The sequence below is a fragment of the Rhipicephalus microplus genome, chromosome 5 (genome assembly GCF_043290135.1).
Source record: "Rhipicephalus microplus isolate Deutch F79 chromosome 5, USDA_Rmic, whole genome shotgun sequence".
Lineage (NCBI taxonomy): Eukaryota > Metazoa > Arthropoda > Arachnida > Ixodida > Ixodidae > Rhipicephalus > Rhipicephalus microplus.
In genome coordinates, this window is record NC_134704.1 from 42,535,147 (window position 1) to 42,562,494 (window position 27,348).

The following is a 27,348-nucleotide window of genomic DNA, read 5'->3' on the forward strand; positions in this document are numbered from 1 at the left end:
GCGGCTTCGTTTCTTAATAATAACCCTTCTTATCATACTCGGCGAAAGTTGATTGATTTCAATGACTGAATCTCTCATTTGTTTTCTTAGTTTCTGTACCACACTTATTTGCACTTTATACATTTATCCAATTCTTAACCTACGCCACGTACACGTAGCATCGGTAAAGAATTGAACTGTACCATAGTGGTTATAGTGGGTATAGTGCAGGTCCAATAAAATTGATAATGTTGATAATTGATAATAAAGATTTTCGCTCATTTGGGAGGACACGCTACATGACATATGCTAAAATTGATGGTTAACCAAAAATAACCTCTAATTATAATTGACGGTGTAACCAATTTTAGCACTTAAAAATTTTCAGCCTGATTATTGGCCGATCCCCATGCGGTTATTCGGCCCACTCGATACTGTGGTGACAAAATACCTTTGCCTGGGACATCTACTGCTCTCTTAACAAACAATTTTGTTTATTGGCAGTTTTATCTCTAAACTAATTTTTCAGATTGGCTTTAATTTCATTTTAGTTTCATTTAAGTGTCCTGTCGCCCGGTTCTTGGCCCATACCCCTTTGTGGATGAGCGCCGTCCATCTGAGGTCATCAGTATCAGCATCAGCACCAGTCCGCCTTCATAACAGCCTCACCTCGCGTAGTACTGCGCTAAGAGTTGTTAGCTTCCACCGTCGACTAGCCCATCGAACGAAGCGTTTATTGCCGTCGGCGACGCGGCGATGCTACTACGGTGCTGCCCGCGAGTTGCCGAAATCTTGTCGGCAGCCCTGATCCGGTCAAAGCTGAGGAGCCCTGCGAGTGCTCTTCAAATTGCAAGGTGAGATTTTTCTTATCTTCGATGAGTCCTTTGGTGGCTGCAGTTAGAAATGGTTCTAATGGAGGCCTGGTATGCGAATGCCCATTGCTTTTTATAACGTAGCATTGTTCACTGTTCGCTCATTGAACGCTTGTACACTCTGAGCAAACGAAAGAGTCATCCGACTTTTGTTTTTAGTCTTAACTTGCCTCTTATATAACTTTCTCAGGATATATATAAAAAAAACAGGAATCGGGGGGAAAAGAGAAGCGCGTAATGAAAAATTCCCGAACAGGAGTGTGCAGGAGTCAAAATTTCCCCGAGTGGATCCGTTGTCTCGAAGACAACGCTTTGAAAGCACTTGGCATTGAAAGAAACACGAGTCCATTTGTCGAAATGCAGGCTCCTGCACACACACCCTGTTTGCGAACTTCTCATCTCTGAAAAGTCACGTAAGCTCTCTTAAAAGGGTGATTTATACTTTCGTGGCACAGCCGTGGAAGTCATAAAGGCAGTCACTATGTCCCTCTAAAGGGAGTCATTGACGTGACAAGTCAGCACTCGCCGAATAATGTAACCTGTGGTCTTCTTTTTTTTTTGTAGTGGCGTACTTTTCAGGGGTTAAGAGAGGCGTATAATGAACGAGAAAGCTGTCAATAATTACCAGAACAGCTTTTCTACATTTTATAAATGATGTATTGTAGTATATTGCAATGCGGTCTCGTCGCGATGTGGTCTTGTATAGCACAATGGTGTACATCTAGCATGACTAGCGCAACAGAAAGCACATAAACAGACACGCGGTACGTTCGCGTGTAACCCTGCGTCTAAGTCTTCTTTGCATTACACTCATACCGCAAGAGAAATGCGACTTCAGCTCCACTTTCATGTTGTCGCTTCAAGAAACTGCCACAAGTCTGAGTTATGTAAACGGCGTTATGCATTGTGAGTGGTCTATAGACCACTCACACATGCGAATGGCATTATAATGCCATTCGCACTATGCGTCTGAAATCTGTTCTAGTGTTCTCTAGGGCTACAACCGCAAACCCCTGCGATTCACCGGGTAAGGTAGTGTCTTCGCTTATGTTAATTCACTGGACCGCCTAGTATATTGCGTTTCACTTGCCATCACTCTAAAAGGCGTACCTAATAAATGTTGTCTGGTGTCCAACGCTGACGATGATTCTCCCCTACGGTTAAGCGGGTGACCTGCTTGTTCAATGCAGAAGTTCAAAGTAAAAAAAAAATGTTTGTTTTGCAGACGTAAGGCTTCCCGCCTCAGCTACTACCATGCACCGAGTGATGTTCCGCTGCTGCCGCTAACAGTGGGCCAGGTGATCGACAGGGCTGCGGACACCATGGGGGACAACGTGGCCATCATCTCTTGCCACCAAAACATCACCAAAACTTACGTGCAATATAAGCTTGACGTAAGTGAACATGCCTGCTGCATATTCCTCAACGTATGTAAATAGGCGTTTTTCTTTGTGTTTATTCCGGGTCGACCTTCACAGGAAACAGTGGGGGCAAACGGGACGAGGAGGACAGAAGAGACTTTGCACTGGCTTTCGTTAGCCAGCGCAAAGTCCTGTCTATCTCTCTTGCCCCGTTTGCCCTCACTGTCGCCGGTGATGAAGTCATGCCAACAAGCCCTAGTTGACACCCATTTATAGGTCGACCACTTGGCGGCTGCCCTGGCATCGCTCCGTCTGCCTGTGGGATCCATGATTGGCCTCATGGCGGCTAACATATACGAGTGGACAGTCGTGCAGTTCGCATCGGCCAAGGCTGGCCTGATCCTCGTGAGTCTCGCTGCGGTATCTTTTGCTAACCGAATATATTTGTTGACACTATATAATACTACTCTATATACGCTGAAATATGGTGCGGTTGGATTGAGACGTGCAAGCCATGCCAACATAAATAACGACTTGCAGCAGTATCTGCTAAAAGTGTCATTGAACTTTTTTTTAATGTGGTCGGAAGCGTACTGTCAGCATTCAAAGCCATTGAAGAATTAAAAAAAGATGTTTAATGCGTACGCCTAAGACGACTCGAAAAGGAAAGCCATCTAACGTGGCTGTTTTACAGGCTGTTTTACAGTGATGGTGAGTGTTTTACAGTGTTTTTACTGAGGTAAATAGTGCACGTACAGCGGACACTATTTACCTCAGTTGTCACTAATTTCTCGTGTAATAATTAGGTTCAATAATTTATTTTGCCAACTAATCCAGTATTACCTTAATTTGCTTTTATTATCGTCACGTAATGAACTTTTGCTATCAACTTTCACTAATGAATTAGCTTTATTTTATAGTCTTCTTTATATTCCCCTTTATCGCCTCGCTTTCACGCTTTCTCAAAGATGAAGCGTAAGTCACGTGAGATCCTTTTTTTTTAATCGCATGAGTGCCGCAATGACGTATACTGGTCGCGCAACTTGCTCGCATCGGTCTTCGAGGCGAGCGAGTGGTCATGTGACACTTATAATGAGACATAAGGGGATTTCACCTTAATGGGCGGCAAGCAGGCTTTGAACAGAGCTGTGATAGTTGAAAAATGTATGAAAGTAAAAGTAGCAAAAGGACAGGGGCCGAGTTGTCGTTGTTGTTTGAGCGGTATTTCTGGTTTAAATGTAAGCAACTAAGTCATAATTTTTGCGCTTTCATAAGTTCAAGCAACAAGCGATCACCTAACGTGAACGACACAAGAGCCAAACCAATAAAACACAGTAAAAATATCAACATGCGCCATTAGAAGCATTAAACAAACGGACGTTTACGACCTAATACTGCGCTTAACTAACGTGCAGTTCGATCGTTATGTACAGTCACGAGCGAAGGTATAGAAACCTCAAGATTTTTTTTTTTTGTCTTAAGCCTGAGTATGTTTGTGAAATCAAGAGGCACAGCCTAAGCACACATGTTTTGCCAACGCAAAATGATTAAAACAATCCTATACGCTGTGTGGTTGTGCCAGGGAACCTTTTTTTTTTTTATTTGGTGTTGGTGCTGTGGCCTCTAAACTTTTGCTCACGACCGTACAAGTAAAAGCCTCGCCCCATTTCTTATATCAGGTGAACTTTTCGCGCACCTTTGTGCAGGTAAACATCAATACAGCGTATCAAGTTCCAGAATTGGAGTATTGCCTGGAAACTGTGAGTTTCATTCAAGGCCTGTCGGGTGTTTAACTTAAGGCTGAATCCGTGTGTTGTGACTGAAGATCTTATTTGGAGATACGCCCACTAACTCAGAATGATTGGCTATACAATTTTTTAAAAATTCGCACTTTGTGCTCCAGTCTTGCAGGTCTGAATGTTTTGATCGCATTGAAATCACTAGATAATATTTGAAATGTAGATACTTGCTTATTACCAAATGATAAAGACAAATTGGTTACTATATACATTATAGAGTTGAGAACAAATGCAAGCTGGTTGCTTATGTTTTAGCCACCACGCCGCGCTGACGTAAATTCGGATCGAAACAGAAAAATTTTAAATCTCTGTGGCCTGGATTCACGATGTGCAGTGTAAAACATTATCGTATGAAAGTGGTTAAGCAAGGCAGCTTCAGAAACGATAGCATTTACAATTATGGCCAGAAACACCACATCCTTGTGTGAAGGAAAATATGCTCGTGCTGAGTGGATTTTAACACACTTTGAGAAAGAAAAAGAGAGATTCAGTTGACTTGCTTTTTATAGTTCTGGATTGCCACGTATACGACTCTAAAGATACATGTTAGCTCCTTTGAATATACAAGTGGTTTTAACAGAAGAAAATTGCCGACCCGTAACTGTCTCTCCTTACTAGGACACCTCAATAGGTCCGCACAGGAATGGGGAATAAGATATATAGGTAGGATAAGATTGGAGAAGAGAGAAAAGAAAGGTGAGGGTCATTCGATCTGCTTCCTGTAACGGACTCATAAGCGCCCCACGCGCCACGCGTGGCCGACCAGGAAATTTAAGAAGGCCGGAGAAGGATGGTCGCCGCAAGAAGGAAGACAAACAGGCTGGATTGGCGCGTTGTAGAGGGCGTGTGAAGCACTCGCCGAAGCGCGTGACCTCTTCACGGAAACAAACAAAAAAAGTTGAAGTCTGTAGCACTCACTAATACACAAATTCCACCGGACTTACGTCACGAAAATGCGGTGGCGCTGTCTTGGTAGACAAAAGAGGCTCTGCCTACCGCAGTTTCTGCTTGGTTTTCAATGGTGCATGTGGGGTTCTCAGTCAAGAAATGAGAAAGAAAACGGTATGCCGACGAGCTGCGTCATGGTTGGATGTGAGTCGCGTCTCAAAACTTAGTTTTGTTTGTTGGCCCACATAGCAGCCTTCAGCGCTTATGACTTTCACAACGCTTGTGGCGTCTCACAACGTCGTTTTGTAGGCGCACGTCGCAGCCCTCAGCGCTTATGGCGGAGGTTATGGGCGTACGGCGCTATAAGTTTACCGATAATGTCGACATCGGCCTACCCGTGTTTAAGAACAAGGGATAGGTCTATAGGAGTCCAGTAACACCTCGACGGGGAGGCACTAAAGTTCCCCTGGATGTCGTCGTGCTCTCGTCGGAGTTCCGAGTCCCAAAAGGGTCAACGTAGATCGCTTTAAAGAGAGTCATACACCTGGCAGGTTAGGACTGTCTGAAAGGATTGTCATATTTATGATATTTTTTTCTTATAGTTCAAGAAATTCATGTTCTATGCAGTGTCTTTCAAGAAATAAGCCCGAAAATTAAAAGAAAAATAAATTGAGAACAACCCGAAAAGTATTCGCTCATTTTTTTCACAATTATTTCTTTGTGCCGGCAGGCACATTAGGATTGCTGGAAATATCAATTAAAACAATAATCACGGTGATTCATTTATTTACTTTTTTATGATGGAGACCACTGGTCGAGTCAAACAAGAGAATGAGGGTCCTTGCTTCGGACAGCTCATTGCCGCTAACAGATTTGCGGAACACGTCCGATGGTAATAGTGATTAAGTCTGAACTATATCAATGTGGATGAGAGCAAATGCTATATTTTTAGACAAACAAAATGACCTATAGTGTCGTTATACCAACTATTGATCGATTTAATTTTATTGGTCTGTGAGTTACGCTTGCGATTATGAGACACGTGACTCACGTATGTTAAAGGGACAGTGAATCCAAATATTATGTCCATGTTGATAGCTGAAATAGCGGCTCAGAAACCTTGTAGTCTTACTTTTGTGCCAAGGAAGTGCTCATTTGAAATAAAATCACGTTTTCTTGGTCTGCATCACGTTGGCACACCTCAAATTACCCGCCTCGAGTGCAACCTTTTGCGTCACTGTTGCCGTGCACAACGTTGCCGGGCTTCGATGCGCGGCCGCTGACACTAGTAGCAGAAGAACGAAAGTAGCGGGAGCCACAGCAGCAACAACGGTCATTGAACAATTTTTTTACCATGTCCTCCGAAATGGCACGCGTGCTTAGTTCAACTGAGTCCCGCTAGATGGCACAACCTGTCCGATTTACCCAGGTGAAAATTAACTTTTGAACCACTCGCGCCATTCTCCATATAGTAACGTCCGGTGGTTATTTTTTTTCTGTGAATCAAACAGAAATGAACAAGCAACATTTTATTATATCTCTTGATGCACGGAAGGTTGTTTATTTAGTGTAGCTAGTTCTATTACTAATGATTAATCGTAGGCAGCAAGTGTGACGTCATCGGGATCATTTTGTGTTCTCGTGCATTTTCAGTAATTTCTCGGCAAGTAGGGCACTGCTGTTCATAATATTGCCATTTTAAGCGTTGACATACATTGAGATTTCACTTTGACTTAAATTGTTATTTGAGTTTAGTGTCCCTTTAACCGATACAGAGCTGACACGATTACAATAGATCTCGTGAATATTGACGTCTTTCGGGTCGTCCGCTAGTTTCGCTCATCGGCGCTTCGGTTTCGATTTCATCGACATCAATTACTGCGCAGTAGATGCGAGGGGCTGCTTCTTCGAATGTCAAAGCGACAATAGGCTTTTCGCAGGAGGCACTTCAATTTCCCTTGTGACCCGACCACATGTCCCCACTAATTAACTTAGTTCATTTGATTACTGTAGTCGTTCCCTGATCAATATCTCTACTCATCGCAAGACCTGTGCCGCCACAAAAAAAAAGCAATTATGAAGGCAGATAGGGAAATATTACGTTTCCATCATTTTTGTGGATTTTTCTGACACATTTTCTCAGACACCCTGTACATTACCATATGAAGTTCACTCTGAAGTCAGCAGCGTTAGGTCTAACCTCTACAACTTCAATTACACTGCAGTGTTTGAGGTACTATTACATAGCTTTTATTGGGTACAAGCACCACTAAACGATTCCGAAATGAAGTTACCTATAAGTCGTTGCTCCAATTGGCCGTGCGATTTGCCACATGATTATAGTTTCAGTGCGAGCTTACACCAGCTATTCATAGCTTGCACTTGACGTCATATGGCTCCAACGTGGGGCTTAGATGACGCCAAGACAGCATAATCACGAGACTATCAACCTCATTCAGTACGAGAAAGACGTCGCTGGAACGTCATTGGGAATCTATGCACAGAGAACGGTGGAACCAGCACGTGATGTACTGATAGCACTAACATGACATCACAGAGTTTGCGTCCCACCATGTTGGTGGTCCAACGCGGCAGTTCCAGTGACGTCATCCCAAGCCACCTATAACCCACCGTGATTCCGCAGGTTGACTGTGCAGCTGTCATCCTGTCAGAAATATTCACCCGCCAGGACAACTACGCCATGATGCTGCAGATAGCGCCCGAACTCGAGCACAGTAGTCCGGGCGAACTCAAGTGTAAAAAGTACGTTAAACGAACGGCATATCTATTTTTGACGGGAGCGTTAAAACATACATAACCACCATATATCGTGGTCTGTGTATTAAGACGTCAGAGAGTCCGACCATGTAAAGTCCTAACCACACGCGTTACAACGGGTCGGCACGTGGCGCGTAGGCTCGCCGCCACGCCCTGTGTCAATGAAGAGAGAGGGCGCAAAGCTTCGTATAGCCGAGCACCCTCTCTCTCTCTCTTTCTCTCTCTCTCTAATGAGAGAGGACACAGTGGTGAGTCTACACGCCACACGCCGACTCATTGTCATGCGTACATGTGGTTAGAATTTATCGTATTGTGATCGGTTACAATTAACCTAAACATGCCAGCTCCACTCACAGCTTCGCGGTGTGCATGCAATTGCAATTGCAATTAAGACAGTAGTGCTGGCTTGTTTCAGCTCCAACCGTGAGTATTTTTACGGCGAAGCTGTATACCTCTAGTTGGTCGAAATCCTTCGCCACGTGAACATGAAACGACCAGTTGAAGGGCACCCGAGCCACCAAATAATTTCTTGCATGCCCTTCTGCTAGCAGACGGGCACACTTATTTCGTTTTTACTTCGAACTCTGTAGAAGGTCATTCGGAGAGGTGTACGGACGAACAAGTTAGCTGTTGACTCGTGCACCACTGCAACGCCACAACTAAGAAGTGAGGCAGCTTGGGCTAGTTGGTATGGCATGACGATAGTTATAGCGCCAGAACAGAACGACGACACAGAGACAAGAAGGACACGAAGGACACGAGCACTCGTGTCTTTCGTGTCCTTCTTGTCTTTGTGTGGTCGTTCTGTTCTCGCTCTATAACTATCGTCATGCCACAACTACATTTCGACCGCTCGGTTGTTCAGGGGCCCCTTTACACTTCAAGGCGAGTGTCACATATCTCCTTGCAATCAGGCATACGAAATGGAGCTCAGTATTCGTTTCAATTAGGAAACTACAAAACAAGCATCAAAATCACATGCTGAATGACAAGGTGCCTGTGAACAATGGGAACACCCTCCCACCCATTCCTGGTGAAGATTAGGTAGCAGCTGCTTCGCACTTAACACGAGGACTTCGAATCACGTCAAAAGCACATCCCTGATTGATTGATATGTGGGGTTTAACGTCCCAAAACCACCATATGACTATGAGAGACGCCGTAGTGGTGGGCTCCGGAAATTTCGACCACCTGGGGAAAAGCCCATCCCTTCACCCAGCGTGTGTTTCCTGCTTTCATTCATGAAAGAGAGGTCTATCTATAGCAACTTCATTCTACAACTGTCATGGGTAGACTATGGAAATTAAGGACACCAGAAGAGCAGCCTACAGGGCTCGACAATAGGAAGCAATTCGTCTCGCTTAAAACGGTCGCGGAACCAATGACGGCCTACCACAGCGACCACAATTGCCACTATACCCTTAACTCTAAAGTAATAATAAAACATACCCTCATCCCCATCATCATGTGTGCTGCTCGATACATCTTTTCTGGACATTCACGTTTGCAGGGCGCGATGGCGACCATTTCTTTTTCTGTCGCCTGATGTAAATACTGCGCGAATTAAGAGCTAAAGGTCCATCGTTACATAAAACATTATGTTTAGGTGAGCAGCTATGCCAGTGTCTCCGACTAAAATTTCCAGGGCGTTCAAGTTTCCTAGCTAAAAGCAATATTAATGGACACAAACTTGCGCACCACTAGCTTTAGCTAGGAGGAAACCGTAAATTCGTGGGCTGGTTTTTTATTGTTTTGACACAATAATAATGAAAACTAAAATACAATGATGTCGCTTAGATATCATTAATATTGCGTCTAGCAACAAAACATGATCCCATAAATTTGCACTTACCTCTTAAATTCATTGGCGCAAGCATTAGTATTCATGGGAAAGTCAACTATCAGAAATACTCGAAAGAAGTGCTTGATGTCATGAAAATGAGCAAGCGTGACTGGTTGGAGCATTTATGCAAATTCTCTTTGGGGAGGGAAAGCGATCGCTGTAAACGGAGCTGACATTTCCTTTTTTTAAGTTTAATTTGTGATCCAGGATAGTTGTGCGACAACTTTATACATGGTGTTTAGGTATGTTTCTACCACTCTCGTGAAAGGGACAGATTCGAAGATACTCGTGGCGCAACCCACACGAGAACAAATTATTTATCAGTCTCGTTGCTTTACTTCAAACGATATTTTGTTATTTTGCAGACTCCCAAGCTTGAAGTATGTTATTATGCTCGGGGATGAAGTGAAACCGTAAGTGTGGCGTGCTATTTTCCAACACACATTTCGTTTGACATGCATACGCGTCCATGTGGCGCTAACAACGTGCAATCTCTCTCTCACACACACAATATTTGGTATATAATGAGTGGCATTCTATTCTGCGAACCATACCAAGAAGAAAGTTCATAAATGGGCGAAATAGCAGGTAGCCGATGAAGAACTGCATATTAGCCTAATATTCGACCATCTATGGGGTTTTTAACATGCACGTAAATCTAAAAACACGACTGTTTTTTTTTATTTGCTATTCTTCAGAATCAAAATGAGGCCGCCATCGCTTCAGATTGAACCCGTACCCTCTAATGCTCTCAAATGAGCGCCCACACAAGCCCTCGATGTTTCATAAGCACAGATTCACACGCAGTTTTTAAGCATAATGGTGACACTTGACCAGTACGGTTACCTTAAAAAGCCCTAAGTCCTCTCGCGCATATTGGTAATGTTTGGGTCGAATGCCCGACCTGGCGTCCCCTACTTAAGCAGCATGATGCAGGAGGCGTTGAAGATGCAACTAAATTTTGCCGACACCGTGGGGTAATGTGGCCTTATACTATGAGGATTCTTACGTAGCAGGTTCTGGTGTCGTGGCAGGGTGACGTCGTAGTCATCTTGTTCCCACGCCAACGAGAAAAGCCTGTCACCGGGGGTACTGTCGTCGTGTGACCCCGGTTAAATGTGAATCGAAAAATTTATCAAAAATTTCAAAAGAACAGACTGTTTGGCTAGTTGGTAATGCATAATTGATCAAGCCCGAGTTTCTTCTCGCTGCGTCCGCGTGCTACAGCTGCTGCGATTGTGGCATGGGGGCCGCGAACAGGTCACGCAAGGAGAAACAGTTCCCCTTTCCTAACTGGTTCTAACCTCGCCTACTCATCTCCCTTACCACGCGGGGATGAAAAGGGCAACTAGAGTGAAAAAAAAAACGTAACTGATCCCCCCATATAGGAATCGGTATAACACAAAAGTGAAACACGTCTTTACAGAGATATTTGAGTGTTTCTCGTGCAATGTTTCAGCAACAGCAACAAAATACAAAGTCACGTTATGAACAGCAAGCAGCTCGAAACTTGCAGCGCACACCTTAAAAATAAAACATGCACTAAATCAGCATACACAGGACGAACACGGACTTACAAGTGTGACAGCTCTACACTTGAAGCGCGCTGTTTATACGGAAACAAAGAGTGCACAACGAAACGAGCGCACAACGAGCTTGCCCTGTGTGTATACACAGCGTAAACCGCCGTCGCACTTCTTGCTGCGTCGTATGTCAGCAGCATGCTCCTTTCGTAAACGCTGCCGCGGCAGCATGCGAAGTCACCTTCGTACTCTCCCGAATTACGAGTCTGGTAAGCGCGCGCGCACGCGAGACCACGCTACGTGGAGGCGGCGCTTCGCGGAGGCGACGACCTTTAAAGCGCGCCCAGTGCGAGCCCTTGGCGCCATCTGGCCACCGATAACGAAAACACGCTAAAATTTCGAAGCTCTGAGGACTGCCAAAGGGTGTATGTTGTATATAAATGGCTTGCCGTTAGAACTCCAGGCAACGTGCGCTTCATGGCGTACATAGTGGTTAGCACCGTGCGATGAGAATGGAGAGGTTGCTGGTTCGATTCTGCACGATGAACCCTTGCCTTTTGGTTTCTTCTTTGCAATCTCTTAATATATCTATTTTTCAACGTCACTTCCGTAACGGAAGAACGTCTGAGTAGCAGTTGTGGACCCCAGCATAAAACACTTTCATGTTAAAAACGAATAAAGAAGTCAGCTGAGTGTTGCAAGTCATGTCATCCTGTTGCCTTTCTTTACCGCTCGTACAACCACCCCAACAGTAGGAATTGGGCGAGCCTTGTGCAGTGACCTCACGGCTCATTCTCCTTATGGGTACGTTGATGGGGAACGGAACTGGCTGATACAACTTAGTGTAAATGAAATATTTAGGGCAATACGAGGCTTACCGATTATTTCATGCTATGGTTTAAAGAGCTTGAGTCCACACCTTCAGGAAGAATACCCCACATCGAAAATGTCATGTCAGCGGTTCTTTCGACTTGCTTATCGATGTCTGCTTAAACATGGCTATAATTATAGGCTGAGCCAAATCATAACCTTGCGGATTGCTCAATCACTCAAACGCCAATTAAACCTACAATTGCATTAAGTGTGTGTAAGTGTGTTAACCACCATTATCTACATTGTTTTCTGGTTATATTAATCGCAATATTTGTTACTTTTCTCGACTACGTCTCAAATTTCAGCGTATATGTCATTTTTAGAACGCTCGGGGTGCACCTTATCGCAGGGGCACGATAAGATATGATGACCTTCTGGCGCAAGCAACCTCGAAGGATTACGCAACCGTCAGTATGATCGAAAAGCAGATACGCTTTGACTCACCCGTTAATGTGCAATTCACCTCGGTGAGTAAGCTACGGATTCCATTTTTTAATTATGTGATAGTGGTTCATATCTTACATTAGAGGATCCTCCTTTGCGTTCACGTGTCTCGCTTTCTTTTCCGTTAATATATGTCATGACGAAATAACCTGCCTATCGCATTTGATAGTTCACGTCGAGTATTTTCGGCTTTTATCGCCCTTCTGAAAATAAATAATATGTTGAATAGTGCAGTGAGTATTACTGATCTTTGTCGTATAAAAACTTTCTTGTACTCTGACGCCAATAATCTGCTCTTAAGCAAAAAATTAATTGCGTTCCAACTAATTCCTTGAAACTATTTTTCAGGGCACCACGGGAAAGCCAAAAGGTGCCTTGCTGTCGCACTTTAACATTGTCAACAACGCTAACTCTTTGGGACCTACGCTGGGGCTTGATAAGGTAAATCTGAATGAGAATATATGGCATTCTATTGTGTGATTAGTTCCTATGGAGTGAAAGTTTATTGGCAGTCATAGTAAACCAGATCTTGCCATAACAGTCATATCAATTAGTCACGCTCGAATACTATTCACGTCCTCGCTGCCTCCGCATATGTGCAAATACGTGTTCTGTGGGTTACCCGGGCCGCTTTGCCGGACCTTGTCAAAGTTGATTTGGCAACCCACCCTCATGTTACACCGTATCCGCTACCGCATTTTCCCGGGGACGCTCAAGGACAGATGCTCCGGGAAAAAGAAAGCCTCCGACGTGCCACACGAGCTCTTATACGTCCGTGTGGATCAGACCTTCCTGGTGGTTTAACCCGCCGAGAGGAGGTTACGTTGCGTAGGCTTCGTGTTAAGGTTGCGCTTACCCCATCCGTGACCACCCTTTAGGCGCAAAAGTACCGAGGCCCGTATGGCACATCATGTCTATTTTGTGGCGCCCAATCTACGATGTAACTGCTTCGCACTTACGGTTGATCTGCACTGGTCTACAATTAAGTCGTCGCCGCCACCTCCGTGCAACAGGTGTCAGGCCTGGCCGACCACCCGACTTTTGACCGCTTGCTAGACCCTTCTCTACTGGACTTTATACATGAAGAAAACATGTATTTTTGAATAAAAAATTATTATGCCTATGGGCAGACTTTCGAAATAAAAAAATTACATCAGTCTTGAATCTAGGATAACTGTCGACATTAACAAGTGATAGCTGGTCTTTTGGAAACCAACAGGCCTTGGTTAATTGCTACAGCAATTTTTCTTTGTTTTTATTCGTTTCACATAATATTTGTCGTTAAGTAGCTGACACTGAGGATAAGGAATTTCGAAATAAAATGTAATAAAATGGGAAGTTGGGCGAGTTGGTTTGACGACATTCTATAAGGAATCACGGTTTTGTGGGAGTCAATTGTCAAGGGCTGATACAACAGAACCTAATTGAAATAACAATAATTGTTGTGGATTATAATCATCAAGAATAACAGCAACGATAATAATATTAATAATAGTAACCACTCAGCTTTAACGTGCCGGAACCAATATATGAATACGAGGCCCATCGTAGTTGGGAGATTCCGGATTAATTTTGACCGCCTCGCGTTCCTTCACGTGCACTTAAAGCTAAGCGGTCGGGTATTCTTTGCATTACGCCCCCCATAAAAATGTGGCCGTCATGGCCAGTGATCGAATCTGCGATCTCATGCATCGCAGTGCGACACTTACAAAATTAATTCATTCGTTATGACATATGGGCCTTCTGTCATGTATTGGGCCAATAGATCTATTTCTTGTTTGTTGTTCTGATTCGCAGAAAGCCACGCCTCAAACATCATTTGTTGTAATGATTATTGCCGAGATGGACCTCTAATATTTTTAAGAAGATAATGAAAGTGGATTAAAATATATTAAGCATTTGCTAAAAATAAGTCTACGGAGCCGGATATTACACAATAAGTGTTATTTTTATTATCTTTTATTTTTTTAATTTTTATCATACGCGTTAACTTGAAGTGGCCCTGCAACACGTTTTCGGCATGGTGAGAGAACGAAAAGACACGTTGCCGCTGACAAAGACATAACCCCCAATATACATGTTGGGTCCCAGCCGGTGGCAAGCTTTTTTTTTTTTTTTAAGGGTAGAAGTTTCTTATGCCGTGGGTAGCATGTCCCGTGTTGTAGCCATCGAGTAGCCAGCTGCATTGCACTGCTTGTCAATAAAAACGTTGTCACAGCATATCCATGGATTGAATGATGATGAGTGGGTTGAAGTGTTCGTCAGTACGTGTGTGCTTCTATGCGTCCATTGATCCGTCCGTCCGCTTCGCCCCACTCGTCATCGTTCACCTCGCGGATATGCTGTGATTTTTGTTTCGTTAGCTTTACTTTTTTTTGACATATATGTCACAATTGTTACGTATACTTCAAACAGTACAGTTAGCGTCCCTTATGCATTCTTTGGCTTCATTATTGGCTAATTTTCGTAAAGGTTTTTCCCTGGTGGCTGCGTGTTTTCTTTTTTTTTTTTCAAGAATGACGTGATTTGCCTGAACGTTCCACTGATTCACTGCTTCGGCTGCGTCATGGGAAGCCTGGCAGCATCGCTGTTCGGTTCCACGATTGTGATGCCAGCGTCGGCATTCAACGCGGTCGCCAGCCTCGGCGCCATCACAAAACATAAGTACGTGTTGCGTCTACATTTCGAGAATCATTTATGTTACGTTCCCGCACTGCACACCGTTACGTGCGAAACAAGTCAATGTGAAAATGAGGAATATGGCGCAAAGCACGGACGTTATGACGTCAGTATCGCAGCCAGAGAAAGAGAGAAAAACAACTTTAATCGAAACGGCAAGGGTAAGATTATTTATATCTTCTTAGATGACAGCCAGGAGTCCTTGGGCAATAGCGACATCTTCGGCTTGCCTGATCACTTGTAGCTGGTCCTGTATGTTTGAGCTAAGCAGCGCGGTCTCCCGCTGCTGTACATTCAAATATTCAGTGTTTGGCCCCTTCACGAAGTTGGGACTGGTCCAGATAATGTGCTGGAGGTCCGCCCGTTTATTGCAGCATTTGGACATTTGTCTGGGTGGAGGTCAGGGTAGCAGTGATCGTAAGCAATTGGATTTCGGAACGTGTTTGTTTTTTGCCTTGACAGATTGGTATTTATTCTTTTTATGGTGGTTGAGGGGGGGGGGGGGGGGGTCAACCATACTTTATGTATGTTTGTGCTTGCATTCGTATGTATATACGTGTATTTGCACACATGCAAAATAAGAAAACTTAGTATTTAAGCGAATCCCGCCCCACCCCCCACTACGCCATTGGTTATCGTCACAGGGTTTCCTACGCAATCGCTTCACATGACTCGAAAGTGAATGTCGTTTTCTTGCTAATTTTTTTTTTCTTCTCGATCGATTTATTACGTTTTTACGCTGCCCCGCCCCACCCCGAAAGATTTTGGAACCTAACGTAATTTTCGACTGCCTCCGAGATCGGAAGCATTGCGAGCTTTCTGTAGCTTATCTTGTTTTGCTCTGTCTCCGTGATCAGCCCACGTTTGACCAAGCTACGATGTCATGCGATGTCATCATGCGAAGCTACCTTATGTGACGTCACGGTAAAAGCACACATTTTTAGCGATGTTAGACGTGAAGATGACGTCATGTAGTGACCTTGTTACGGGATGACTGTTTGCACCACTCGGGTTGGCGACGTCGCCGCAGCTTCCCGGTGTTTTTTTTTTTTTTTTTTTTTTCGCATTTAACGAGGCATCTAAGGCTCTCGCGTTTGGACTCGACTTTGTCACATTTTATTAGGGAATATCCTAATTCTTCAGAACGAGTGTAGAAAAACTACGTTGAATGTATATCTCACTGTCACTCTAGAATGAGCACTGAGGCTTGGAAATCTAAGCAACTGACACCCTATACGTGGGGCCTTCTTAGCTTTCAGGGTATACGCAAACAAAAAAGGGCGTTGTTTTTCATAATTTGCATGCAATACTGCTCGTACTAATTGTTATTTGCTTGAATTATGACATGTGCAAATATGATGACAAAACAACTTTTTTTTCCGCTTTATTTTTTTTACCGTGCACAGGTGTAGCGTGATATACGGAACCCCAACCATGTACATCGACCTGCTACGCCACCTCAATGATGCGGCCTATGATGTCTCGTCTGTACGCAAAGGTAAGAGAAAAAAGCAAGTGTCTTAGCGACGCATGGTCAACAACGCGTGCAGCTTGCGTATATTTTGGTTAGAACGCTTGCGTGTTACAGATCCACGTTTATAGAAATGATAATTTTCTTACATACTAACGCGCAAGCCTTACATGCCTCTTCAAACGCAAAGTTTGATTGTCAGACAGGAGTCATGTGAAATGTCATCACTTGACGACGTCACCATGACGTCATCACATGACATCGTAGCTTGGTCCAAAGTTGTCCCGTCACTAAGGCAATCTTAAGCCGTATGAGGTGCCCCCGATCTTTGAGGCAAAGCAAAAGCTTTTTAGGGATAGAAAGCTCTCCAAGGTTGGCAGGGCATGTATCATCAATACATCGTCCTAGAAAAAATAGAAGATGGCTTTTCATTTCGATTTGTCTAAATTGGATACACAAAGTACCCCGTGAGACAAGAACGCATTGATACCTCGCCGAAAAAAAACTTATTAATGCATATTTCCAATCCATCTTGCATATGAAGCCGCAATGCACGTCGATGTATACACATATTGCGATATTCTTATAGATGCAAATGCAACTAACTTTAAGTTTAAAGAAAAGCTACGTATTAATCGTTTGGAGCGAGGTTTCAATAATTAGATTTAGTATATTCTATAAATTCGTGGAGGATGCTGGAATTGACTCCGTTTGTACTCTGAATTCCTAGCTATAGTAAAAAATACACCCGAACTTAATAAACTTTCGTCATTTACGTCGCAAAATGAAGATATGATTATGAGGAATGCTGTAGTGGGCTGGGTTGACAATCAGGGGTTCAATAATTAACAGCGATGTCGTAAGCATGCTTTCCAAAGTGGCGTCCTTGTATCTCAGGCATTATGGCCGGTGCCCCTTGCCCACCCGAAGTGATCAAGAATTCCATGGAACAATTGAACGTCAAACGACTCTGCGTACGTATACAATGTCGATCGTGGCTGGAACTTAGAAGTTTGGCAGTTTGGGCTAGTTGGTATGACATGACGATAGTAATGGCGCAAGAAAAGAACGACGACAAAGAAACCTTCTTGTCTCTTTGTCGTCGTTCTGTTCTAGCGCTATAGCTATCGTCGTTGCTGGAAGTGTGGCGAGCTGGGGTTAGCATAACCTAAGAGAAAGAGGTTTTTTTTCTCATGTTGGTAAATCACTTTTTGCGCAATACCAAAATTACCATTGTAATCCCGAGAAGTAGTATTTTAAGTGAGGAAACGCGCGAAAAAAAGAAAGTGCGCATGGCGACGCTACCTCGAAGTTCCCGCACCAATCGCCGTGACAACGTCGCTTTTGACAGCGTCTATTTAAGGCCTACGCAGTTCCTAATCGGTAAAAATGAAGTATACAGTGTCATCTGAAGGGCCCGTATGCTAGACGTACCAAGTTTTGGAAAAATTTTGCTGGGATAATGTAGGCGGAATACTAAAAATAGACTTGGAAATCTGTGACGTCATATGCAGCGATATCAGCGTGGAATTTAAAATGAAACTTTGTCCTTCATTTTCTCTTCTAATAATAAACATATATGATCGTGAAATGAATGTGATTAGAGTTCTCAGAATATATTTTTTAGTATAAACCAATTCATTGTTTCAATTTAGTGTCCCTTTAAAAGATTTCAGGAGCAATTTTGGTCTTGCAATGATACGCCATCAATGTTTCATGCAAGCTTTCAAGTCGTCATCCTTTAAAAATGAGCAGCTAGTACTCTTCAGTCAACAATGTGATTCGCGCGCCTCGGCGTGCCACTGCGATCCTGAATGGTATATGCAGCAAAGATAATTATGATTACTGTGATTGTGGAACTCAAATGAAAATTTTAAAAGGACTTGAAGCCTTTGTGGATTGTAATACTAGTTTGTGATTGATTAGAATCAGGGACTGAACCATGTCTGAGACACTTCGCAATTAGTGTCACAATCGCCCTACCCCCCGCATCGTTGTAATAAAGCGATAATTCAAGGCTGGGCCATTGACGTCGTCGATGCCATTTTGTGTGCACCGTTAAAGGAACTCCATAGCTTGGTATTTTTCTCCCGTACGCGCTGTGTGCATCGTCATAGAGTTTCGTCATACAGGCCCGCCCACGCAGCGTCGCAGAGACCGCCATGGAGGCCGCACAACCAGCGCAACGTTACTAGAACAAACTCTAGTAAAGTTGACGCAATGTCTAAGTAAGCCATATCACACAGAAGAGTGAAGCTTTTAGTAATTGTGAGTAGAGAATATTTCCATTTTAAGAGTTGTTATAAATCGCGTTTCGATCTTCCTTCAAGTTCGACTTCTATCTTCGCAGATATGTTACGGGTCGACAGAATGCAGTCCAGTCATTACGGCTACAAATCCCGACGAGCCGGTGGAAAAATGGATTCACACGGTCGGAAAACCACTAGGTCACGTTGAGGTAATTTGAGGCAGCTAGAATACGTTTTGTACATATATTTTATTTTTGCTTTGAATGCCAGTGTAACAATGATTGTAGTACACCTTTCAAAACCGAACTTCATGTTTCGTATGTCTCGAGTTTTCAGTCTTACTCGGCTAAGTGACAGCGATTATACTAACACTCATACTGTCTCTAAGTGTTGTAAAAAAATGACATTTATCTAAAACTTTTGGAAAATTCTTAACTACCTGGCTCAACTTTCAGATTCCTTATTAGAAGTGCATAGACGCGACACGAATCGTTGGAAATTATTATGCGTGTTTTAGTAGCTAACTCACTTTGCTCATACACTTAATGTCTGAGAAGTTTTCGCAATCACTGATATAAATTTCCTCTCAGTGCGTATAAAGTTGCTATTACGATTGTGCAACTGATACAAGCGTTTGCCGTTTGTCGTTAAGTGCAATGTATCGTGGAAATATTCTGTAGGAGAAAACCAAGTCCGGGACCTGTGCATGTTCTCGCAAAAAATACCACAGAGTTCTTTATGTATTCGTCTAAGACGACTGAAAGGCGTTAGCCATTTTCGTTTTCTTCTCAGTCGATGCATTGATCTTCCACCGTACTCCTCTGAAAGCTTTTCTTGCACAGCCTCCGCGATCATCCAATCGTTGACCAAGGTGAGATGTCACGTGATAACGACATCGTGCTATGTCACATATATGCAAAGTCACAAACATTCACGATCCGTGACGTCACTGCGAGATTAGCTTTTCGCGTCACTTGCGAGAACACTGATGGTAAATTACCGCGTTGGGTGGGGCATTTCAGGCTCTCAGCAGGGGCGAATACAGCCACTCATTTTAGAGGAGGAGGGGGGAGTGGTCGCCTGAAGTAACACCGGAAAGGGGGGTTGTGTGGTCATGACTTTGTTTTTACTAGCAGAAAATCCCCTTCATATAGCATAAGTACTATTAATGTGTACTTGCTTTCACTCATTTTTTTTTTTCAATTGGGAATAGGAGGTGGCCTACTAGCACAGAAGTGGGTGGATAGGGGGTGCTGACACAGATTTGGGGGGGGGGGGGGGCGATCAACCCCCTTTTTTTGGATCCGTCACTGCCTCTCACCTTAATAAATTACACTATGTATGTATCGCAGAAGCGACGGCACAGTGTTTCACGTTAGCGAGGACATCTCGTGCTGTACTTTCGTGGCGTGCAGGTAAAGGTAGTGGACTCCAGCAACAACATCGTCCCTTTGGGCACCCGTGGAGAGCTTTGCGCTCGCGGCTACCTCGTCTTCAAGAGATACCACAACCAGCCCGACATGACGAAGGATGCGGTGCGTGACAGGTGGTACCACACCGGGTGAGCCCCAAGACACTTTCATTGGTAGCTGAAGAGTATGAATTGAACCAATGGCCAGCACGTGGTCATACGTACAAGGTTATAGATTCTGTAAAGCTGGCGTCGGGTGCACCGTCGTCGATGTACGTAGTAATCTCTTCTGCAGTCTTTATGTTGCCTGCTAATGCATATCCTGTGTGCGTCGAGTTTCAAGCAACACTTGGAAAAGCTTTTAAACATTACGTTTTCGGAAAAAAAAAAACCAATTTCCTCCAAGGTGCGGCGTGTGCCTGTAAATGTTGAAATCGCACTAATTATTCATTAGACAAATAAGTGTCACTATATCGTATATGTATCAGTTTGATCGACCTACATACTAAAAAAATAATGCCGGTGGGTTCTCAAGGCTCATATATTTGGAAGAAAGTCTGAGGATTGAGCAGGTTTTAAGAAGTATGCGGCACTTAACATGCGGTAACAATCCACGGCTGTTCCAGAAGTGTTTATTAATGCACAAAGCTAAGTTTCGTTGTAAGTGCACATGTATGGCAGGCACTATAAGTTACTCCCCTACCAACATCGCTCGCGGAAAACGTTGACGTAATATCAGTTTGCTCTTAAACTAAACACGATGAAGAAATTGTTGATAAGTTTGCCTCTTTTTAGAGGGCCGGTATACATAGCCTATGTTTGCCGAATTTAGATCAACCTGCCCGATACGATTGCAAGCATTCAGCTATGTGATAATTTCAATGTGTCATATCGTTTCGTAGCACCAGAGCCACATTACACCTTTGCATAAGTATATGAAAATTCCCGTGCTCATGAATAGGGTTGCCGTTCATGGCTACTTTGCGCCAAATTTGGACCCGTTTGGCGACTAAAACTTCCTGTTGGTGCCATGGCTAATCACTGGCTACATTTAAATTTTCAGTTTCACGTATTAAAGGTCGTTTCATTCTTTCATCAATATAGTAAGAACTCTGTTCATAATAGCGCTCCTCTTCTATTGGGCTACAAATTTGGAGACAGTTTTTAATGACATGACTACTTTGGTTACATTTGGCTCGAGTTCTGGCGCCTTCTCTATTCTCCCAATGAGAACCTTGCTCCTTAACTTCTGTGAAAGTTGAAGAGCCAAATGAGTTCCAAAGTAATTTGAATTTTTTTTTGCTGGGAATATTTTACTGTAACACAGGGACGAAGCGATCATGACTGAAGACGGCCATGTGATAATCAGCGGCCGCATCAAGGACATGATCTGCCGTGGCGGGGAGAACGTCTACCCGCTCGAGGTGGAGGAGTTCCTCTACACGCATCCGGACATCGAAGAAGTTCAGGTGATAGTGGCTTGTTCATGTGTTTCGGTGACGCACAAAACACCCGATGCGAGATGGTATACGCTTATGCACGCCATGGCTTATGAGGTGTTAGATTGCGGATTTTCCACTCATGTTCACTGCAGATTCAGTCAAAAGGTCCCTGTACAGGTTCTTTAGATCAGTGACGAGTTTATAGCGATAGTAGTTATATAAACACATTGTTGGGGATAATTTTAACCACCCCTGTCGGCGTTGTAGTTGCCGTCATGTTTCGTTTAAAGTGCAAATCGGTGACATCGTCCCGAGCGTCGTATGTTTTATGTGCGTGTGAAAACTTGCAAAGTCTGCACATGGGAGTGACTTAAGCACAGATGAAACGCGCTTTCTAACTTCGTCGGGTAAATGAGAATGATGGGGTGCCATTGGTTAGGGTGAGGGCTGCATTTTTGGGGCAGCACCTACGAAGTTCAAACGGGCACGGTCACAAGTTCTGGCGCACGCACTGTCTCCAGTATCAGTGGACATACTAAATGTTGAAAGAGGATTTGAGTCCGAGGAAGACCCTCAAGGCACCCCATGGAGGCCCGAGAAAACGGCCTTTTTTGCAGCCTCTCAAGCAGGCTTGGAACGCGCCCCGTTGGCTATAATCTGACAACGAGGGACAGCTACGCGTAAAGAAAACGAGGGCAGCGCACAGCGCTGTGACCACCGGAAGGGAATCAAGGATCAAGACCACGCATGCAGTGACGGATTCATTCGCAAATTGTCCTCAGTTCTGAGAGCGAGTCTTGTACTCATTGTGTATTCGTGCCGCCCTTTTGTCCGTTCACAATTAAGCAGTTGTTTGTTACCGGAACTAACGTATCAGTGCTCTAATTTAACGATCGTTGACAACACTCACACCCTTGTACGCATTACGCCCACACCCTTTCGCGTTGAGTTGACAGACAATACGAAAGTCACTTCGCTCCCTGGAAAAGCCGTAATCCCTTGCGCCATAGTCATGTAGAGATGCGCCAAATCAGATACCAAAGAATTTTTCTGCCAATGCGTCGCTTCATATAGCATTCTAATTTGATGGTGTTGGTTTCATTACTTCGCTCTTGCGGCGTAGCTGCAACTTTCTTCTCTGTATGTGTCCCTTCTGTGCGAATCCATGCCGCTTGTTAACATCTCCAACAGGTTGTTGGCGTTCCGGACAAGAGGCTTGGCGAAGAAGTCTGCGCCTGGATCAAGCTGAAGGAGGGAAAAAGCTTGACCGGAGAGGATGTCAAGAAGTTCTGCGAAGGAAAGGTATATACGGTGTTGGAGCAACCAGATTAATTTCTGTTTTGTTTTTATACATGCGTATACGTCATGTCTGGTCTCTGTGCACTGTCACAACTCAGTTTATATTGCGCTGGGGCGGTTTCCGTTTTTTGTATAATTTTTTTGAAGCACCACTCCTATAAAAGAAAGGCACTAACGTATGGTGTCTTGAGCACAACCCATATTACCCTACTCACTTCATTCAGCGTCAGTAGAATGTCTAATTTCTGTTATTTTGTTTTCTGCAGATCAGTCACTTCAAGACCCCCAAGTACATTCTCTTTGTGGATACGTTTCCGAAGACTATTTCTGGCAAGATACAGAAGTTCAAGATAAGAGAAGAAAGTCGAAAAAAATTTAAGCTCTGAACTTTCTATGTCCATTGCCCATTGTTTTGTTCGTGTTTGTTGAATACAGTTGTGTGTGAACAGCGTCCTCGTGTAAATACTCGCGAAAATGTTTTTCAGAAAAAAAAACTATGTGCTTTGATGTGCTGCGACGTGCTATGTGTTATGCATGGAGCGAATATATTTAAAAAGAGTATCAATGGCCAAAATTTCTATTTTATAATTTTTTTCTCGGTGCAAAACAGCGCCTCCTAAATGCACTGACCCGCGCCTATTGTATGCAGGTGCAAAATATTCTAATTTTTTATGCTCGAAGTATGCACTACACTGGGAAATCTCGCTGTCATACACAGCAGGGCAAGAAAGTGCGTTGGTCAGAAAATTTCTTCAAGCAGTATAGCGATAGCCCGCTGCTTGCTTCAGCGCCTTCCCGTTTATACCTTGCGGTAAGTTTTGCAGACACTCTATAGGGCTTTATGTTTACGTATTGTGTACGAAAAGCTTCGCAAACAATGGAAGATGTGCAGGTGTTCAGTTGCCCGTAGACTATACGCACGTCGCGCAAGTGGATGGCAAGTTGCTTAGGAAATAGGAATACAGCGGATATACGAGTGCCGATTCCTGCAAAGAGGTATGCATATTTGGAGGTGATAACACTTTTCTGGTACCGTTCTCTAAGCGACGTTCGACAAGCAGCATGCTCTACAGCGGCTTCATCTTACAGTAGTCTGTGTTATCAATAGCCTCTACGAATGCTTGAAACCCGTAGACCATTTAGGTGCGCGTTTAAGGAACCCCATAGGGTGGTTGAAATTTTCGGAGCCCTCCACTACAGCATCTCTCATAATGATATCGTGGTTTGGGGACGTTATACCCATTATTATTATTATTATTATTATTATTATTATTATTATTATTATTATTATTATTATTATTATTATTATTATTATTATTATTATTATTCGATGTTCACGTTCAGTATCAGCGTCATATTCATATCAGCTTCACTCTTCATTTTAATATTGCACTTCACATGGGTCGGCCAAAAATCTCATGCGCGCACCGTCTTTCTGTGGTCATTGCTTTGCTGTATGAACTTGTTCTGCATGCACCACGTTGCGATCACTCTTGTCGCGTCTGGCAGCTGTAGACAAAGAACGTTCTCTGCACTGTTATCTTATCTGCGATATTCAACTGATGTATTTATTATACTTGTCCAAAGACGGTTTCATTGAATCCATCGGTCAGATTACGCTGTATGGTATCTCTTTGACCATATTTAAGAAACGATGCCACTGCATCGGCACATCACCGATTCCACCAGTTCACAGAGGGCAGGGAGGAAGAAGTGACCACCATCTCTCGTGTGCACGCAAACCACGAGACAGAAGAAGAAGCAGCAGCTCACCGAGTGCAACCAACGGCTTGAGATCCCACTCGATTACCGTTTAACCGGTCGAGCGCCGATTACAAACCACATTTTCTGCGTCAGGGACACTACTGTCTAGTTCGGGCGCCACGCACTTCAAGGATGCCGCAGACGCTGCTGCCGTCCGACGACAGGACGCTGTTGATCAGTCGCGGCACTCGGCGCCTCGGCGAGATACTCAACAAGCGATGCTACTGGGCCGGCGTCTGGGCCCTCACGGCCGTCGTCTTCATCATGCTCGGTGTCACCACGATCCCTCAGCTCGAAGCCTTTTTTGCGCCGGCCTACCTCTCCGTGAACGTCACCGAAGACTCGCTAGACGAGCCGCAGAAAACAAACGACTCAATCGGCGAAGAGATGGCTTCCCTGGCTGCAATGTCGCGCCCGCGACCACAGCCTTACGTCTGCAGCACGGGCGCCTGCGTCAAGGAAGGCAAAAGGGTAGTCAAGGCCGTCGACAACTCGACCAATCCGTGTGACGATTTCTACCGGTTCGCCTGCAATAGGTGGATGGCCTTCAACAAGCCCGGCCCCAGAGATGCCAGGGCGTCCGTCGACGACCACCTCCTCTACAGCTACGCCGAGATAATGACCCGGGTGTTGGTCCAGAAGCACAGTGTCGTGCCGTCGGTCAAAGTGCTTTTCGACAACTGCGTCAACCCTACCGCCGAACTCTTCGAGCACATACGGGGCGTCTATTTCTACCTCCTCGGCTTTCAAGACTGGCCCTACTTGAGCACCAGCTCGGGCAGAATCAGCGCCGACGAAGTGTCTTCTAAGATGGGTGACCTCCACCGCCACCTGGGCATTGACAGTCTCTTCCATTTCTCGCTCGTCGAAGAATACGAAAACAACGGCACCCTCTCACCCGTTATTGGGGAACCGAATCTCTTGCTAGGAAAACTTGAAGGCCCCCTGAACGAATACCGATTCCTCAGTGACGCGTTTCAGGCCCTGATGCACTCTATGGGCAAGATCGCCGACACCGACATAGCTCAGTTCGAACTGGACCTCGCCCAACGAAAGGCCTCGCACACGCACGACTGCATGCTTTTCCCCAAGCACTGCGGCGCGATGAGCCTGTCGAACCTTCCCAGCTCCAGGATCTTCTCTTGGCGTCTTCTGTTGGATCGAGCCTTTGGTGATCGCATTTTGTCCATGACCGGACACAAGGTCAAGGTGACAAGCTTGGAATACATTTCCAGTTTCGCGAACCAAGGAACGCTACCGCGAAAGGCGGACGTTCTCAATTACATCGTGTTTCGCGTCTCCATGGCACTCTCGCCGTTCATCAAAAACGCCGAGCTGAGAAACAAGCTGGCCTCCATCGCGTACGCTGACCATCCCGAGTTCGCCAAGCACTTACCTGCCGCCCACTACTGCGTCAAGTTGCTGGACCGCATGGAACCTTACGTGCCCATGATACTGGCCTACAGCGGCTCTGTCAAACTGCTCGGCTACGAAACGCTGAGAGACCTGCTCTTGAAGCGTCTCAACGCCAGTTTCTACGAGACCGTGCGCAACGACACGCGTTTCTTCGGCGCGTTCAAGGACAGCCTGCTGAAAAAGCTTCGAGCTCTTTCCTGGGAACCACTGGTGCCACGCAGTTTCTTCGACAAGGCGTTCCGCAACAAGTACTTCAGCAACATGTACAGCAGTAACCCGACACAGCCGTTAAACGCCTTCTTCTATTACTGGCTGAAGAACGCTATGATGAGGCGAAACTGGCTATCGTCCGACTGGTACAGGCAGTACAGGACTGGCTGGAAAGGAGGCTTCTTGCGCACTTACCCGACCCTAGAAGCGCCGTACCGAAACCTGGAGATACCACTGGCCGTGTTCGATTTCGTTATGTCGAGCCACGCATCGGTCCAGCTGCTTCACGTGCCAAGAGTGGCCACTCGGGTCTACCGCAGCCTCTACCGTTTTATATATTACTGGGCGTACACGTTTTACTTCCACACGACCGCTACGGACCCGGTATCCGTCTTGGAGAACATGCGGGGTTGCCTGCAACAGGACTACGCCTCCTTGAGGTCTCCTTTCTCCAATGCGTCCTTGAACAGCGAACGGACTTCCCTGTCGGACCTGTTCGATGTCTTGGCGATCCCTGCGGCTTTTGAGGCCTTCCTGGCTGAAGCGTTGAAAGGATCCAGCGCTTTCCAGCTGGCGGGAGCGCTGTCTTTTACGCATGAGCAGCTGTTCTTCCTTTATTACGCCTTTGGGCACTGTGAGAACAATAACCGCGACTTCCTGGCCAAGTGGATGCGCCAAGGGTCTGAAAGCCCTGCGTGGTATAGAGTGAACGGACCTCTCCGCCATTTTCCGGCGTTTTCGAAGGCGTTCAAGTGCCCGGCTGGCAGCTTCATGAACCCCGTTAAGAAATGTGTCAACTAGTAGCGACGGGGTTTAAAAATATTTGCTGATATTGAATGTGTAGATACAATATTACCATCAAAAGTCTACATCAGTGTTACTGCAACCTTGATATAGCGACTATTTTACCTAAAAGATGTGGGCGCTGCCGTCTTGGGCTATTAAGCTGATGTTTTCTTGCATTTGTATATCGTGATATGAATTGATAATATCAAGAAACGTCGTATGTACCAACCAAACCGCTTTCATGCGTGCGCGTCTATACTG

General features: G+C 44.8%; 2 protein-coding genes across 4 annotated transcripts; both read left to right on the forward strand.

The window, feature by feature from the left end:
• Positions 1–621: 621 nt before the first annotated feature.
• On the forward strand, positions 622–23,360 carry LOC119173898 (medium-chain acyl-CoA ligase ACSF2, mitochondrial). 3 transcript variants are annotated; one of them, XM_037424681.2, is made up of 16 exons: positions 622–833; positions 2,077–2,245; positions 2,489–2,617; positions 3,919–3,972; positions 7,544–7,662; positions 9,886–9,933; positions 12,266–12,383; positions 12,709–12,801; positions 14,876–15,024; positions 16,446–16,537; positions 17,408–17,484; positions 18,861–18,968; positions 20,175–20,320; positions 21,498–21,639; positions 22,804–22,914; positions 23,178–23,360. In XM_037424681.2, exons 1-16 carry the CDS (start codon positions 736–738, stop codon positions 23,295–23,297), a joined length of 1,773 nt encoding a protein of 590 aa, XP_037280578.2. In that variant the 5' UTR covers positions 622–735; the 3' UTR covers positions 23,298–23,360. The 3 variants fall into 3 exon arrangements, with proteins under 3 accessions (XP_037280578.2, XP_075750426.1, XP_075750425.1); XM_075894311.1 differs by lacking the exon at positions 12,709–12,801; XM_075894310.1 differs by lacking the exon at positions 3,919–3,972.
• Positions 23,361–24,807: 1,447 nt separating this feature from the next.
• On the forward strand, positions 24,808–27,102 carry LOC119173897 (neprilysin-2). The gene has a single exon (XM_037424679.2). The coding sequence runs from the start codon at positions 24,808–24,810 to the stop codon at positions 27,100–27,102; it is 2,295 nt and encodes a 764-aa protein (XP_037280576.2).
• Positions 27,103–27,348: the final 246 nt, after the last annotated feature.

Coding starts and splice junctions, on each gene's coding strand:
- LOC119173898 (XM_037424681.2), top strand. CDS start 736: ATGCTACTACGGTGCTGCCCGCGAGTTGCCGAAATCTTGTCGGCAGCC. Junction 15,025..16,445: donor GGCGCCATCACAAAACATAA/GTACGTGTTGCG, acceptor TACCGTGCACAG/GTGTAGCGTGATATACGGAA. Junction 20,321..21,497: donor GACAGGTGGTACCACACCGG/GTGAGCCCCAAG, acceptor ACTGTAACACAG/GGACGAAGCGATCATGACTG.
- LOC119173897 (XM_037424679.2), top strand. CDS start 24,808: ATGCCGCAGACGCTGCTGCCGTCCGACGACAGGACGCTGTTGATCAGT.